The sequence below is a fragment of the Acanthopagrus latus genome, chromosome 5, assembly GCF_904848185.1.
Source record: "Acanthopagrus latus isolate v.2019 chromosome 5, fAcaLat1.1, whole genome shotgun sequence".
Taxonomy (NCBI): domain Eukaryota; kingdom Metazoa; phylum Chordata; class Actinopteri; order Spariformes; family Sparidae; genus Acanthopagrus; species Acanthopagrus latus.
Window position 1 is genome coordinate 17,048,692 of NC_051043.1, and position 16,559 is coordinate 17,065,250.

General features: G+C 38.7%; 1 protein-coding gene across 1 annotated transcript; it reads left to right on the forward strand.

Moving 5' to 3' along the window:
• The first annotated feature begins 431 nt into the window (after positions 1-431).
• Positions 432-14,525, forward strand: LOC119019280. The gene is made up of 21 exons (XM_037097734.1): positions 432-571; positions 1,658-1,798; positions 2,305-2,461; positions 2,734-2,926; positions 3,051-3,158; positions 3,470-3,526; positions 4,077-4,133; positions 4,684-4,740; positions 5,172-5,228; positions 5,682-5,738; positions 6,270-6,326; positions 6,772-6,828; positions 8,118-8,177; positions 8,487-8,564; positions 8,684-8,836; positions 9,317-9,352; positions 9,463-9,552; positions 9,988-10,086; positions 10,329-12,381; positions 12,696-12,863; positions 13,961-14,525. Exons 2-21 carry the CDS (start codon positions 1,684-1,686, stop codon positions 14,191-14,193), a joined length of 3,942 nt encoding a protein of 1,313 aa, XP_036953629.1. The 5' UTR covers positions 432-571; positions 1,658-1,683; the 3' UTR covers positions 14,194-14,525.
• Positions 14,526-16,559: the final 2,034 nt, after the last annotated feature.

Below are 16,559 nucleotides of genomic sequence, written 5' to 3' on the forward strand. Positions count from 1 at the left end.
GCTAGCCAGTATACATACAATAGGCTATGTGCTATGTGAAAGCAGGTGCAGTTAAAATTATCGTCATCATTTCATCAATGCACATGTGCATGATATTAACACATGGGATTAGCACCCAGGTTTCCAATGGGGGAATCATCAGTGATCAGTCAGCAAGAGAAAGATCTGTCATTAACGAGATAGGACTCACAAGGGCACACTTGCTGTTCACTACCCACGTTTGCCATCACAATGGACACACAAGAAGGTGTGCCTATGTAATATACTGTAGGCTAATTGATAAAACCTATAGGGGTGAACTGTTGCCTGTAAAATTTATTTATTTCTTCATATCTTATAGTCACTGTTGAATATTTATAAACTAAACACAAATTACAAACTCATTCAATAAATTGATCAATCCAAAATCAACTAAAAGAAAGTGGTCATGATAGAAAGATAAAAGTCAAGTTTATCTCCGCCCCCACCTCCTACATGAGGTGCGCAAGCCCCGCCCCCCCCATTAGGTGGATGCATGAGCTGCATGCTGCAGACGGACAGCAGGGAGATGCCATGAGGAGCAGCCTTTAAGGTAAGCAAACTTGACGTTTTTGAAAATTTATCAGGTTTTTATGCCATGTGGTTCATCCAGTCATGTTATGATGGTGAACTTATAGAAAAATGTGAAACTGACAATTTTCTGTCGAGTTGGTGGCGATAAATAGATAATTATCCACAAAGCTAGCTAGTGTTAGCTAGCTAGTTACACTCTTGCTAAGTAAGCTGGGTAGAAAACAAGCTTTAGCAAGTTGTTCTGGTGATGGATAGCCTTATTAAACATGAGAATAACTGGACTGCAGCAAGCCACCACCATGACTGTCATTTCAAGGTAAAATTAGCACGGTTGCTAAATTGCTTGGCCTGAGATTAGTTAGCAGGCAGTGGTAGGATGGCACCTTAACACAATATTAAATGGTCACCTGGGCTAAGTTATTAAAGACAGTAGTAATTATAAGCTCTGACATGAGTGGTTCTTTTGTATGTACTGTGTACGGTGTAATTTCTCAAGCTGCAGCCTCTATGCTCCTCTCTGTCAGGGCTGACAGTTCAGACACAGAGAGGAGAGGAGCTCCTCATACTATGTTCTTTACTGTAAGTGCAATAAATCTTCAGGAGAAAAATGCCAGTGCTTTATCAATATACCTGTTCAACATGCATAAACATGTAAATATGTAGAAAGCGATATTTCAATCTGCCCTGTTCCCAGTCATTTAACTGTTTAATTTATTGTGCCAGTGTCTTAAAATTTGACAAATACTGACTGATGTCAGTGTTCTAAATTCTTTCTAAACTTCACTCAGTATTTTGATGCTAGGAATATGATTTATTATATATATATATAGATTTATTCTTGTGTGCATAATAAAATAACAAGTGTGTGTGAGAGAAGGGTAAATACCTTGAGCTACACACTGTGGATCACAACAGGTTTCCTCCAGGTAAATCCACTGCATTTGCTACTGAAGAGATTTCATTATGTGGGTAAAAAGCCTGCATTAGTTTGTGACTAAACTATCAGTATAAAAATTATATCCTGGTATAAAGGAAACTAAAAAATGTATGTTGGCTTAACTGGGTGGCTCACATATGTGCTCACATGGAATATTCTGTCAAACAGATGATACGGCTGGTAATGAAGCAATAATGGAGAGATCTGTGAGGAGAAGACGGGTCCGTCCTCAACAGGATGCCGAACAACACATTAAACTGAAAACTGACAAGGCTGGTCTCAGAGAGCATTTCATCAACCCATACAAAGGTAAGTTCTTACATTTTGCAAGTCGTGTTTGTGTCAGTTGTACAGAGCCTATTAATAATGTTGAATTACACAATGTAAATTCAAAATTCATCTTTGCTTCATATGCATATCTCAATTACACAAGGCTACTTCATACTGGCGGTGTGGGTTTGCATTTAACATTTTAAAGCTGGGTTAGACAACTTCTTAGAGCCATTATGGTTATAGTTAGTTAAAGTCTTTTACCTTGCAGAACAAGGGAGTCGCTAGTCTACCACTGCCTCAAGCGATTAGTTAGTTTGTGTTCTTGTGTGACTTTGGTGTTTTAAGCCCAGTTCAGACCAATGATTCACAACAAAACTAAACCGTTTTAGAACATTGCAGGCAAACACTGCAGCGGTGTGATCTAGCCCGTTTCATCTTGACTCAAACAGGCTGATGTTGTCGCCTGCATTTCACTTTGTTGAATCTCCAACAGCTGGTTTTAGAATGTAAGTCACGTCATGTTTTTTTTTCTAATTTTAAAGGTCGAGGTGTGTTTGCTGTGGAGGTTTTCAACCAAGGAGATTTTGTGCTTGAATACCGTGGTAAACTTTTCAAACAGGATGGTCTTCTTACAAAGAAGTACAATGACACGGAAGCAGTATTCCTGTTTGACTTCAAATGGAAAGGGGGATGTTGGTGGTAAGTTGAATAATGAATATGTTTTTGTTGCCAGGTGTAAAACATTACAATAGTTTTAGGAGATGAGCTTTGAATGGCCTGTCAACCTAAGGACATCCCAATTTCCAAAAAACCATGCAAGAGGCTCATCATCCCGGTAATACTGCAAATGTATATTGCTGCAAGCTACCTCAATTGCTTGCTCAGCTTTCAAATAAAACGTGCCCTTCTTAACCCTGTATCCAAACAAAGTAGGTTACGTCTACTTTAACATCAATATTCTTTTCCTTAAGTCTTGATGCATCTGTTGAAGACAAATCACTGGGAAGGCTTGTGAATGACGATCACATCAAGCCTAACTGCAAGATAAAAGCTATTGATGTTGGTGGGATGCCACATCTTTGCCTGTTTGCCCTAAGAGACATTGCCCCAGGTGAAGAAATAACTTACAATTACGGGGATTCAGACTGGCCTTGGCGCAGACAGGTACAATTTGTTTAATGTTGATAATAGTTGTTTTTGTCATTTTCAGATGAAGCTGATCTCAATGTGTCTTGAGATTTGACCTATATTATGATTGTTTTATTTTTTTTCTGGTTCCCTTTTCCAGCAGAAAATGGCACCTGATGTCAACGGACAGCTGATACATGATGTCAGTGAACAGCTGACACCTGATGTTAGCGAGCAGCTGACACCTGATGTCAGGGACAGACCTCAGGTAGGGGCCAGTTTAAAAAGTACTACTTAATCTCTCATACTTTGTAAGGTATTTGTTTTCAGTGTAGTACTCAGTGGGTTTCAGAGTTCGTATTACTGACCAGTGTTTCTCTTATGACAGCCCAAGTAGTAATGAACACTAAGGACAATGATGCGTGTTTTGAACATGTCCTAAAGTAGTGACAGATTTACATACTGGTGTTTTGACATTATACATAGATGAATGTCCCCAATTAGGTATAAGTAGCGTGTGTGTGTTTGGAATGACACAAATTGTATAAAAATAGTAAAGCCATTTTCTTCCTTTTCCAGCAGCAATTGGCACCTGATGTTAGCCAGACGATTGTGGAAGAAAGCGACAGACCTCAGGTAGGGACCAGTTTATAAAATACTACTTAAAGGCCTGTTGAGCAAGAATTTCTTTATTGAAATAGTAGAAAATTTCTCTAAAAATGGTCCTACTCATTCATTCCTGTGTGACAGTGTGTCTGTCCACAGAGAGCCTGCCTTCCACCTGTGTTTTCTTATTTCTTAGTGTTGGGTGTGTCTGCCTGCCACCTAAACCACTGCTGAATCCTTTTGTATTAGTATGTATTATTGTCCAGTGTTTCTCTTATGACAGCCCAAGTAGTAATGCACTGTAGGGACAATGATGAGTGTTTGGAATGTCTCTTAAAGTACTGGCAGACTTACATAATGGTGTTCTGACATTATACAGAGATGACTGTCCCCAGTTAGGAATGAGTAGCGTGTGTGTGATCATAGAATGACCCCAAAAGTACTGTTAGACTGACATATTCGTGTTTTGACATTATACATAGATGAATGTCCCCAATTAGGTATGAGTAGCGTGTGTGTGTGTTTGGAATGACCCCAAATTTAATAAGAATAGTAAATACATTTTCCCCCCCTTTTCCAGCAGCAATTGGCACCTGATGTTAGCCAGCCAATTGTGGAAGAAAACGACAGACCTCAGGTAGGGACCGGTTTATAAAGTACTATTTAAAGACCTGTTGAGCAAGAATTTCTTCATTGAAATTGCAGAAAAGTTCTCTGAAAATGGTCCTACTCATTCCTTCCTGGGTGACAGTGTGTCTGTCCACAGAGAGCCTGCCTTCCACCTGTATTTTCTTATTTCTTAGTGATGGGTAGGTCTGCCTGCCACCCAAACTACTGCTGAATCCTTTTATATTAGTATGTATTATTGTCTAGTGTTTCACTTATGACAGCCCAAGTAGTAACGTACTGTAAGGACAATGATCTTTGTTTGGAACGTCTCCTAAAGCACTGACAGACTTACATACTGGTGTTTTGATATGATACATAGATGAATGTCCCCAGTTAGGTATGAGTAGCGCGTGTGTGTGTATAGCATGACCCCAAAAGTACTGTTAGACTGACATACTGGTGTTTTGACATTATACTTAGATGATTGTCCCCAATTAGGTATGAGTAGCGTGTGTGTATGTTTGGAATGACCTGAAATGTAATAAAAAATAGTAAATACATTTTTTCCCCTTTTCCAGCAGCAATTGGCACCTGATGTTAACCAGCTGACTGTGGAAGAAAGTGACAGACCTCAGGTAGGGACCAGTTTATAAAATACGACTTAAAGACCTGTTGAGCAAGAATTTCTTCATTGAAATAGAAGAAAATTTCTCTAAAAATGGTCCTACTCATTCGTTCCTGTGTGACAGTGTGTCTTCCACTTGTATTTTCTTATTTCTTAGTGTTGGGTGTGTCTGCTTACCACCTAAACCACTGCCGAATCCTTTTATATTAGTATGTATTATTGTCCAGTGTTTCTCTTACGACAGGCCAAGTAGTAACATACTGTAAGGACAATGATCTTTGTTTGAAATGTCTCCTAAAGCACTGACAGACTTACATACTGGTGTTTTGACATTATACATAGATGAATGTCCCCAATTAGGTATGAGTAGCGTGTGTGTGTGTTTGGAATGACCCCAAAAGTAATAAAAATAGTAAATTGATTTTTTTTTTCCTTTTCCAGCAGCAATTGGCACCTCATGTGAACCAGCCGATTGTGGAAGAAAGCGACAGACCTCAGGTAGGGAACAGTTTATAAAATACTACTTAAAGACCTGTTGAGCAAGAATTTCTTCATTGAAATTGCAGAAAAGTTCTCTGAAAATGGTCCTACTCATTCATTCCTGTGTGACAGTGTGTCTGTCCACAGAGAGCCTGCCTTCCACCTGTATTTTCTTATTTCTTAGTGATGGGTAGGTCTGCCTGCCACCCAAACTACTGTTGAATCCTTTTATATTAGTATGTATTATTGTCTAGTGTTTCACTTATGACAGCCCAAGTAGTAACGTACTGTAAGGACAATGATCTTTGTTTGGAACGTCTCCTAAAGCACTGACAGACTTACATACTGGTGTTTTGATATTATACATCGATGAATGTCCCCAGTTAGGTATGAGTAGCGTGTGTGTGAGTATGTTTGGAATGACCTGAAATGTAATAAAAATAGTAAATACATTGTTTTCCCCTTTTCCAGCAGCAATTGGCACCTGATGTTAACCAGCTGACTGTGGAAGAAAGTGACAGACCTCAGGTAGGGACCAGTTTATTAAATACTACTTAAAGACCTGTTGAGCAAGAATTTCTTCATTGAAATAGAAGAAAATTTCTCTAAAAATGGTCCTACTCATTCATTCCTGTGTGACAGTGTGTCTTCCACTTGTATTTTCTTATTTCTTAGTGTTGGGTGTGTTTGCTTACCACCTAAACCACTGCCGAATCCTTTTATATTAGTATGCATTATTGTCCAGTGTTTCTCTTACGACAGCCCAAGTAGTAACGTACTGTAAGGACGATGATCTTTGTTTGGAACATATCCTAAAGCACTGACAGACTTACATACTGGTGTTTTGACATTATATATAGATGAATGTCCCCAGTTAGGTATGAGTAGCGTGTGTGTGAGTATAGAATGACCCCAAAAGTACTGTTAGACTGACATACTGGTGTTTTGACATTATTCATAGATGAATGTCCCCAATTAGAAATGAGTAGCATGTGTGTGTGTTTGGAATGACCCCAAAAGTAATAAAAATAGTAAATTCATTTTTTTTTCCTTTTCCAGCAGCAATTGGCACCTCACGTTAACCAGCCGATTGTGGAAGAAAGCGACAGACCTCAGGTAGGGAACAGTTTATTAAATACTACTTAAAGACCTGTTGAGCAAGAATTTCTTTATTGAAGTAGCAGAAAAGTTTTCGAAAATGGTTCTACTCATTCATTCCTGTGTGACAGTGTGTCTGTCCACAGAGAGCCTGCCTTCCACCTGTTTTTTTCTTATTTCTTAGTGTTGGGTGTGTCTACCTGCCACCTAAACCACTGCTGAATCCTTTTATATTAATGTGTATCATTGTCCAGTGTTTCTCTTATGACAGCCCAAGTAGTAATGGACTGCAAGGACAATGATCTTTGTTTGGAACGTCTCCTAAAGTACTGACAGATTTACATACTGGTGTGTTGACATCATACATAGATGAATGTCCTCAATTAGGTATGAGTGTGTGTGTGTTTGGAATGACCCCAAAAGTAATGAAAATAGTTAATACATTTTTTTCTTCCTTTTCCAGCAGCAATTGGCACCTGATGTTAGCCAGCCGATTCTGGAAGAAAGCGACATACCTCAGGTAGGGACCGGTTTATAAAGTACTACCTTAAGACCTGTTGAGCAAGAATTTCTTTATTGAAATAGCAGAAAAGTTCTCTGAAAATGGTCCTACTCATTCATTCCTGTGTGGCAGTGTGTCTGTCCACAGAGAGCCTGCCTTCCACTTGTATTTTCTAATTTCCTAGTGGTGGGGGTCTATGCCTGCCACCTAAACCTCTGCTGAATCCTTTTATATTAGTATGTTTTATTGTCCAGTCTTTCTCTTATGACAGCCCAAGTAGTAACGGACTGTAAGGACAATGACCTGTGTTTGGAAGGTCTTCTAAAATACTGACAGACTTACGTACCACTTTGTGACATTAAACATAGATGAATGTCCCCAATTAGGTATGAGTAGCGTGTGTGTGTGTTTGAATGTCCCCAGAAGTAATAATATAATGATAATGATTATAATATTATTATTATCACCATTATCATCTTTATTGATAGAGCAGTCTTCTTAATCCATGTGACAAATTGCCTCAAAAAGGCACCAAAATAAAAGTAATAAAATCATCAAGTTTTAAAAGAAAACATATAGAAAACAATTTAGTGTCTAAAACCCAATACATATCAAGAAAATAAAAGACAGTTCCTATGTAATTAAAACTCAAATATAATCAGGAAAGGCTATATGATAAAAGTATTACTTATTTTGCTGCCTTTATGAAGCACTTTTAACATGGATTTAGAGTGCTCTATAAATAATTATTATTGTCATTATATTACTTTTTGGCCCTGTTTTCTTTGTTTTTACAAATTCCTTGCTGAATCAGAGATCACCTTTAAGTCCTTTCTTAAAACATACTTTCCTGCTTTTACTTGCGTTTCAATTTCCTTTGTACTGTCTTTTATTTTCTTGATTGAAAAATTGATGATTTTATGACTTTTATCTTGATACCTTTATGAAGCAGTTTGTGACATGGATTTAGAAAAGTGCTCCTTATGTTGCGGTTATTATCATTATTATTATTATTATTATTATTATTATTATTATTATTGTTGTTGTTATTATTATTATTAATATATCATTAATATTGTTGTTGTTGTTATGAATAATAATAATAATAATAATAATAATAATAATAATAATAATAATTATTATTATTATTATTATTATTATTATTATTATTATTATTATTATATACTTTGGGGGTCGTTCTAAACACACATATACTACTCATGCATCACCTTTATCTCAGCATGTCTTGAAATTTCAGCTGTATCAAGGTTGATCAGATATTTATTTTATCCGGTTTCCTTTTCCAGCAGAAAATGGCACCTGATGTGAGCGAGCAGCGGACACCTGATGTCAGGGACAAACCTCTGGTAGGTGGTCACAGGGGTCAACACACTAGTCTCTGATGTCTGCAGTTCCTTGTGCCCTCTGGTTTAATCTGAAAAACACTTTGGGGAAAATAAGCCCTCTAGGTTTTGTCTCACTGTGACAACATTAACACAATATCATTTTGTACAATCAATTTAGTCAAACCTTGCCTTATGAACTCCATGATTCTTAAGCATTAACAGTTGGTGTTAGCATGTAGCTAATGTTTTGCATGACATCAGCTGGTGTAACTTTTAACAAAAGTCATGTGGGCTGCACACACAACTTCATTTTTTTTTTTTATCTTTAAGCTGTCATCTAGTCCTATGGATGCGTCTCAGGTGTATGATAAGATCAACATAAATAGCAGCAATCCAGCGGCACATACAGTAAGAGCCCATTTTCATCTTTACATATAATCACTATTGCTCATTTTTGGCTGTGAATTGTTATAATTTGTAGTTGTATTCACAAACTGTCTTTGAAACAGTCAGTTCTGTCATTACAGTCTCGAATGGCCAAATATAGACAGCACCATGAGGAATGCTTCAATCGTCATAAAATTGCAGAGGAGGAGCGAAATGCTAGAGAAAGACAGCATACAATGAATTTGTTAAAGCGTGCACAACTGGTTCAACAATTGGCACAACTGGATACACTTGTGAGTAATATACTTCAACATCTTAGAGACAGAAATTACTCTCTGTGCTCAACCTCTTTTCATTCATTACTCGGAGCTTGATTGCATGATTGAGTTTTATTATTACTATTGTTATTCTTTGCAACACATTCAAAGCTGCGTTCTTCAACTGACAGCCAGTGGGGCAGATACGGCCCTTAATTACTTTTTTTACTCGTTCTCTGACTAATTCCCATGAGCCCAAAGAAAAAACTTTTGGCCTATTATATTTCATCTGGATGCACTATTAGACTTTTACTGCAAATGTCCATTTATCCTGAAATGTTGTTGTCTTGCTAACTTTTAGACATTAGTAAGGCAATGATGAGTAGTCTACATTTGTATTCCAAATGACCATTGGTCTAATTTTGTTTTGTTGTTGTCCTGGAGTCAACTATCTTGTTAACCCTAACCATCACTTTCTCAGCTTTTGACTTGCCTTTCTTTCTTTTCCTCCCTTAGCTAACTTCGCAATCCCCATTGCATGATGACATTCAGGTATGTCTACAACTTCAAACAGGGGCGAGTTTTAAAAGGGAAGCTACTGTAAAACAAAATGCCAATTGAATTTGAATATTGCACACAATAAGTTGGATTTGTCTTTTTAGTCACTAACCTCATCAGATACCTCGTCCCTGGGTGAATCAACGATAAGCAGTGATCCGTTGGAAGATGGAGAGCCAGCAACAAAAACACAGGTAACACTGCACTGCTTGCTGAATAGCTGAATATCATTTACTTTCCAATTGTACAATTATATTCAGTGTGGATAAGATTACTATTATCATTTGGCATCATTAAATAAACCATCATTAATCCAATAATTTTCATGATGCTCTTCAAGAATACATAGTCATATAGTTTGTTAATTTACCGATTTATTATCCCTGAAAAAGAGTAAAGGCTGATCACTCCTTGATCATTATAGGGAGAGGAATTTGTCACAAATCCCATCCCAAAACATCAGTATCATTTTACATCATTTTTAATCATAACAGTGTTTATTCTTTATTATTATTATTTATTATGTTACTTAATATAAGGTCAAAAATGCATGGGAATGAAAATTTTTTGCACAGTAATTTGTACTTAATGGAACGCTTTTACCTTTTTGTCCTTTTTTCTGCTTTAAGACAACAACTCCTCTTACCTTTGCTACATCGTCAGATGGTCAAAGATCTTGGAATTGTTCAGTGGATAACTCAAAAAGGACATCCTCAAGACAAAGACAGGTATTTTCCTACAGTCTAATAACAGTCGTGTACATTTTGATGTATACATAAGGCTAAAGCAATTATTATGTGGCTTTTCATTAAAGAAACATTGATAAACGTAGCCTTTATATGTCATATCCCAAAGCTAAAAGAGATAGTCTTCCTGTAATAAAAGTCCGATGCATCAACACAGTATATGACACTCAGTATAGTAAAGGATGACCTATGTTACTGAACAGAATCTTTTTTCTTTTTCTAAGGCCACTTCATATATGGAAACATCCCTTGATGAGTCCGATCACACAGACTATAGTGATCATGACTATGTCCCAGACTCTGAAGCAGGAAGTTCCTCTGAGCCTGATGAAGACGCACCACTGTATCCAGCTGAGAAAAAGCCCCTGCCGTCTCTGCGATATCCCATTTTATCTCCATCAAAACAAGATATTGATTCAGGAAGCCCAGAAAAAGGAGACAGTGCAGTCAGCCCTAAGAAGAGGAACTTGCTCACTCAAAGGAAGAGAAAGATCTCATCCCCTAGTCCACTAAAGAGCAACTCAAACACTCTTGAGAAAAGCAGAATCCAACAAATTTGTGGCTCAATTAGAGTATTGCCTCCCTCAAATTCTGAAAAACGTCGAGTGTACGACAAGAGGAACTACTGTCTCTTTTGCTCCCATCCCTCATCAAAAATTTCACGACACCTGGAAGCTGTACATGGGGATGAAGCAGAGGTTGCCCTAGCATTTCAGTATTCAAAGAATTCAAAAGAGAGACGCAATAAGTTGAACATTCTTAGAAGACGTGGAAACTTTGCCCACAACGCCAATGTTGTAAGGGAGGGAGCTGGAGAGCTCCAGGCCTGCTACAGACCACGACAGTGTAAACGTGCCTCTGAATTTATTCATTGTTTTCATTGCCAAGGACTTTATAGCAAGAAAACATTGTGGAAGCACATGAAAAATTGCCCAGCGAAGGAAGAAACTAGTGATGAATCCAGCAGTGGGAGGAGGCGAGTTCGATCCAAATGTGCCCTTAAAACTGCCATCGTGCGTGAGATTAGTGAGGGCTTGAAGAATGTGATTTCCTCCATGACCTATGATGAGGTCACTCGGATGATTCAAAATGACAAACTTCTCTTGCAGTTTGGACAACACCTGTTTGATCTGAATGGGTCAAGAAAGAACAGACATGACTACATAAGGCAAAGACTTAGAGAACTTGGGCGACTTTTACTTGTGGCTAAGAAGAACACTCCCATCCAGAAGGCAGAGGAACTCATCTATCCTTCAAACTTCAATCATGTGATATCTGCAGTGAAAGAGTTGGCTGGGTACAACACAGAGGACAACACATTCCGCACACCTTCCTTAGCCCTCAAAATTGGTAACAGCCTGGGCATAATCTGTGAGCTTGTGGAGAGTGATAATTTGTCCACAGTTGACAGAGACTGGAGTCTTGTAAAATTTGCGCGAGAATTCAAGACCATCAAACAATTCCGATGGAAGGGATTGATTACCAGAGGAGCAACAACCTCTCTGAGAGAGTCAAAGTGGAATGCACCACTGATTATACCTCTCACTGAAGATGTCAAACTTTTGGACTCTCACATGGAGAATGTTAAAGTTGTTGCTGAAAGAATGCTGAGACTGTGTCCCTCTGCAAAGAACTATGCAACACTTGCCAAAGTGACACTTGCTCAGCTGATCATTTTCAACAGAAGACGAGAAGGAGAGGTGTCAAGAATGGAGTTGGCCACTTTCAAAGAAAGGAGAAAGTCAGAACTCAATGAGGACATGGCCCTATGTCTTACCCCACTTGAGAACAAGATGTGTGATTTCTTCACCAGAGTAGAAATCAGGGGGAAACGAGGAAGAGGAGTCCCTGTGCTCCTGAAACCATCAATGGTGTCAGCTATGGAGCTTCTAGCTGACACTCGTGAGCTGTGTGGCGTCTCCAAAGAGAACATCTACATGTTTGCTAGACCAGGAGCATTATCAGCTTACAGAGGGGGAGAATGCATCCAAACGTTTGCAAGGGAGAGTGGTGCCAAACATCCCGAGGTCTTAACCTCAACAAGGCTCCGGAAGCACATAGCAACAATGTCTCAAGTTCTGAATCTTCAAGAAAATGAAGCAGACCAACTTGCTGACTTCCTGGGTCATGACATTCGTGTGCACAGGCAGTATTACCGCCTTCCGCAGGGAACACTTCAGCTCGCCAAAATGAGCAAAATGCTTTTGGCTGTGGAGAAGGGGACTCTATCACAGTATAAAGGTCAAACCCTTGATGACATTGAGATTGACCCCGAAGGTATGGATACAGATTGTGTGTATCTTAGTGTACATTAGTATAATACATTTGGTTCAGATGCTGGGAAACCTAATGTTATTGCCTCATGCATCATTGGTACTCTTTGACAGCTAGCTAATGTTTATGCTGTATTTGGTATTTGAAGTCTAGAAATGTAGAACCTTATACCTATAACAAATTATTTTGATTTAATGTGCAACTGCAATAATGTGGGCAATACATTCAGAACTGACTGTTGGTTTTTCATCTTAAGGCTACAACTGCTGAGGCTATGCCATATTTTTTTTAAATATACTCTTACATTTTCTCTGCAGAAAAAGTTGATTCCTCACAAGATCAGGATGCGTCAACTGATGAGGATGAGTCTCTTGAGTCGACCACTGAAGCAACAGGCGAAGACGGCCAGGAGCCACCAGAGACTGCACCTTTACTTCCGACCACTGCTTCCAGTTCCACTCCTCCCAGTGCTTTTCGCATTCGAGGTTTGTTTTGGCTTGGGTTAGATTTTTTTTAACGGAAGAAAGTTAGTATCTGGATGCTCCGATGCTGATGGGGTTTGCCAAACTAAAAATGTGACTGTCTCGACCTCATTGATTCAAGGTAAAACTTGTTATTGTTAATAAGTCTGTAGTTATTAACTCAGGACACAATCAAAGTGTTTCCCCTAATGTTGTATGCATTCAACAGCAGTGCAGCACCACTGCTAATTGATTTGTGCCACTGCTCCCCAAACTCCCACTCTCTACTTTAAGCAGTCAGAGCTGGGGACAAGCGAGGGACCCTCCATAAATCTAACACGCCCAGACATTACCACTGCTTACCATACTTCACTGATGGTCTTGCTAACCACCTGTAACATAAATGTGTCTGTCCATTGCACTAACAGACAACTTGGCTGTCCTTGATAGCCTAAAGAAAGGGCACTATGGCAGAATCTGCACTGCAGTCTCTGTAGAGCAGCGTTATGCTACAATCAAAGGCTGAACTTCATATTCATATTAGAACATGCTCTCCTTACTAAACATATTGTAGATTAAAGTGCATCCAGATAATAACATTTAATGACTCTTGTCCCTGACGGGAAAGTTAGGCACCCACAGGAGACTTTTATCAGTTTGTGCATTTGTGTACAGCTGAAGATCTCAAAAGTGATATTATAATGATTTGTCCTCAATCTAAAAGTTAACATTCTGTTAAAAAGTTGTTTGATACTAAATTCTCAGTTTAAAAAGTGTTTACAAATGCAACTAACAAGTGAGTTTAGAGAAGAATCTTAAGTTTAAGTAGTAACACTGTAACACTTTGAACTCCAGATTCTATGAATAAAGGCATAAACCTAGGTGGAGCTGAGAGTCTGCTTTTTTTGTTCTAACAAATTTAACTGGGATGCCTATTTGGGATTGTGTTTAGATAATTAAAGAACCTTTGTAGCAATATCTAGCATTCATGGACATGGTGTTGTCCTTGCATTTTGAACGGGAGTACTAAAAGAAAGCAAAGATTGTGAATGCATTTTTGGATGGACTCCAAAAAATGCTTTTAGTAATGAGATATTAATACCTGTATCTTTTCTTCACAGACAACACAGGTAACTCCAAACGCAAGTGGGAAGACAGTGAGGTACATGCAGTTGAAAGACATATGATGCGCTTCATCCACACGTGCAAGGTACCTCAAAAGATCGACTGCATCCGGTGCATTAGTGCAGAACCCTATGCACTCAAAGACCGAAACTGGACTGGAGTGAAAAATTATGTCAGAAATCGGATCACTGCCTTAAAGAGAAAGGCTTGTTCTCAGGACTCATGCTAGCTATTTTTTGAAGTATACCTGTGTGAAGTGCCTGTTATGTTATTTTAGAGGCTAATGTTAAATTTGTTTATGCCAGAAGCCTTTCTTTCTTTCTTTTCATATAACCGATGTTCTTGGTTGTAGTTTGGAGCACAACCTCCTATTATCATGTTGCTAGCGAGTCCAAGAAATTGTTTCTCTGAATATTCTCTAGTCAAGTATGTGAACTGACTGCTGTCCAGATGCATTCATTTGAAAGCTAGCCAAGTTTGTGGTGACCTGTAGTTTTCAAGGACATTCCATTTGAGCTGTGTGCCACTTGTACGTGATGTCCATGCATTATGTTACTAAAACACAAGTTAACAGCAAACACAAGTCTGTTTGGTGTATAATTATTTCATGCAGATTTTCAGTGTGGTGTAAAAACACATATTCAATCTACCTCTTAATCTACATTATTACATGGTCTGGGTGAGTACTCTTTTCTGCTGGGCAGTCAGGTGTGTTAATTACGCAATAGCTCACAACAGGATGTTGGGATTATATCATGGCTAAGGGGCATTGTTTGGCCCAACACGAAGCAGATGCAGTGATACTGTAGTGTGATTGTTATTGATAATATAATACAATAATGGGGCACAAGATCACAGATGTCTGAATTTCAATTCTGCAAGAATTTAAACCACAAATATGAACACAGGAGATGACTTTATGTAACATTATGCATTTATTACTTAAGTAAAGCACACTCAATAGTCAGGTAATACAAGTGAATGTAGTATATACAAGAGGTATACCTATGGTTGAATTATGATGAATCAGTGACAACAGGAAGAAATTATCATGTGAACATGAAATACTGATAATTAAAACAATATCTCATGTGCAAACTGCAGTGCAATTGCAGGAGTTCCATGATGGAAGACATGAACCATCAAAAATGACAATAAAGGGGTGACAATATAACTATCTGGAAAACTGACATAGATGATAACTGAATGAAGAAATAGTTAACAATATAGTATAGAAATAGTTAATAGGTTCAGATTCTTCAGGTAAACTCAGCAGGGTCGCTCAGTAGTCTTGTTGTAGTAGGCAGGAGAAATAGACATTATGCAGGTTTTGGCATTAGCTCTGAATCTAGTGCTAATAAGTTGCATCCCTTGCAAGGTAGTGCTGTCATTACCATTATCAGTCATTACATCCGGCTCACTAAGCCTTGGGGGAGTGTCTTGAGATTTGCTCTTGTGCTTGTTTTTTACCCGACAGACATCATCAGACCACAGCACAGGAGTGGAGATTTTCAGCCTAGCACGTTTGCTTTGCATCTGTGGTGAGCACCAGTCGGGTTGTCTGTGAGGTCAATCCCCAGTGAGACCCAAGGTGCTAGATCTGTAGCAAATGGATTGGAGGGGATACCGCCAGTCCATTTGTGCTTGAGTGAATTCAGGGGTCAGTCAGGTCCGTAGCATTGATTGCAGTCTCCAAATCTGCAAATTTGACTGGTGCTTCTGATTCTGATGTTTTGATAGCAGGACTATAGGTTGATGATTCAAACAGCATGTTAGTTAGCTGTTCATCATGGTTAATTTGGTAGTGGGGAAATCCTTCCTTTGTTGTTGTGGATTGAGGCAGCCAGCACAATCAGAAGAGGAGGAGGATAACTCTAACCTTAACCAATGGCACTTTGTCCCAGTCACCAGAAAAAAACAGCGTTATAGGTATAATTACCACTTCTTCCTTCTGTATGAGATAATTTGGGGTTTACTTTTATTGAGTTTAATGTGTTTTCTTTAGATATCTCAGAAGCTACTCGAGACCAGTTACTTGATCAAAGATTGAATTTTATATTTCATTACAACATGCTCTCCTTACTGAATATAGCTGAACATGCATGCAGATAATAACATTTAATGAGTCTTGTCCCCAAAGGAAAGTGAGGCACCCAAAGGTGACATTTATCAGTCTGTGTATTTGTGTATAGCTGAAGACCCCAAATATGACATTAAAATTATTTGTCCTCAATCTCAAGGTAAAAATTCTGTATGGACAAAAGATGTTTAAAACTAAAATCTCAAGTGATTTTCATAATCTAGAGACTCCCAGTGATATATTCCACTTGCCAGCATCTCGCTAAACCATTCAGAAAGTGGTGTCCTCTAAGGGGGGGTGTTGAAATGTGCGCCCCCAAAGAGGACTTAAGTAAGTATGTGTGTGTGTGTGTGTGTGTGTGTGTGTGTGTGTGTGTGTGTGTATGCGCGCGCGTGCGCGTTAAAGCAAATATTCTATGTTAAATCTCCCAGTTACATTCCTTGTTGGTGTGTGCAAATTACTGCCTTTGTGTGTGTGCAAGTGTGTGTGTGTGTGTGTGCGTGCGTGCGTGCGTG

Bases quoted from the DNA above. Each gene is read 5' to 3' on its own strand.
- LOC119019280 (XM_037097734.1), top strand. From the start codon at position 1,684: ATGGAGAGATCTGTGAGGAGAAGACGGGTCCGTCCTCAACAGGATGCC. The intron at 4,134-4,683 runs GTAGGGACCGGT...CCCCTTTTCCAG, and splicing joins AAGAAAACGACAGACCTCAG to CAGCAATTGGCACCTGATGT. The intron at 4,741-5,171 runs GTAGGGACCAGT...TTCCTTTTCCAG, and splicing joins AAGAAAGTGACAGACCTCAG to CAGCAATTGGCACCTCATGT.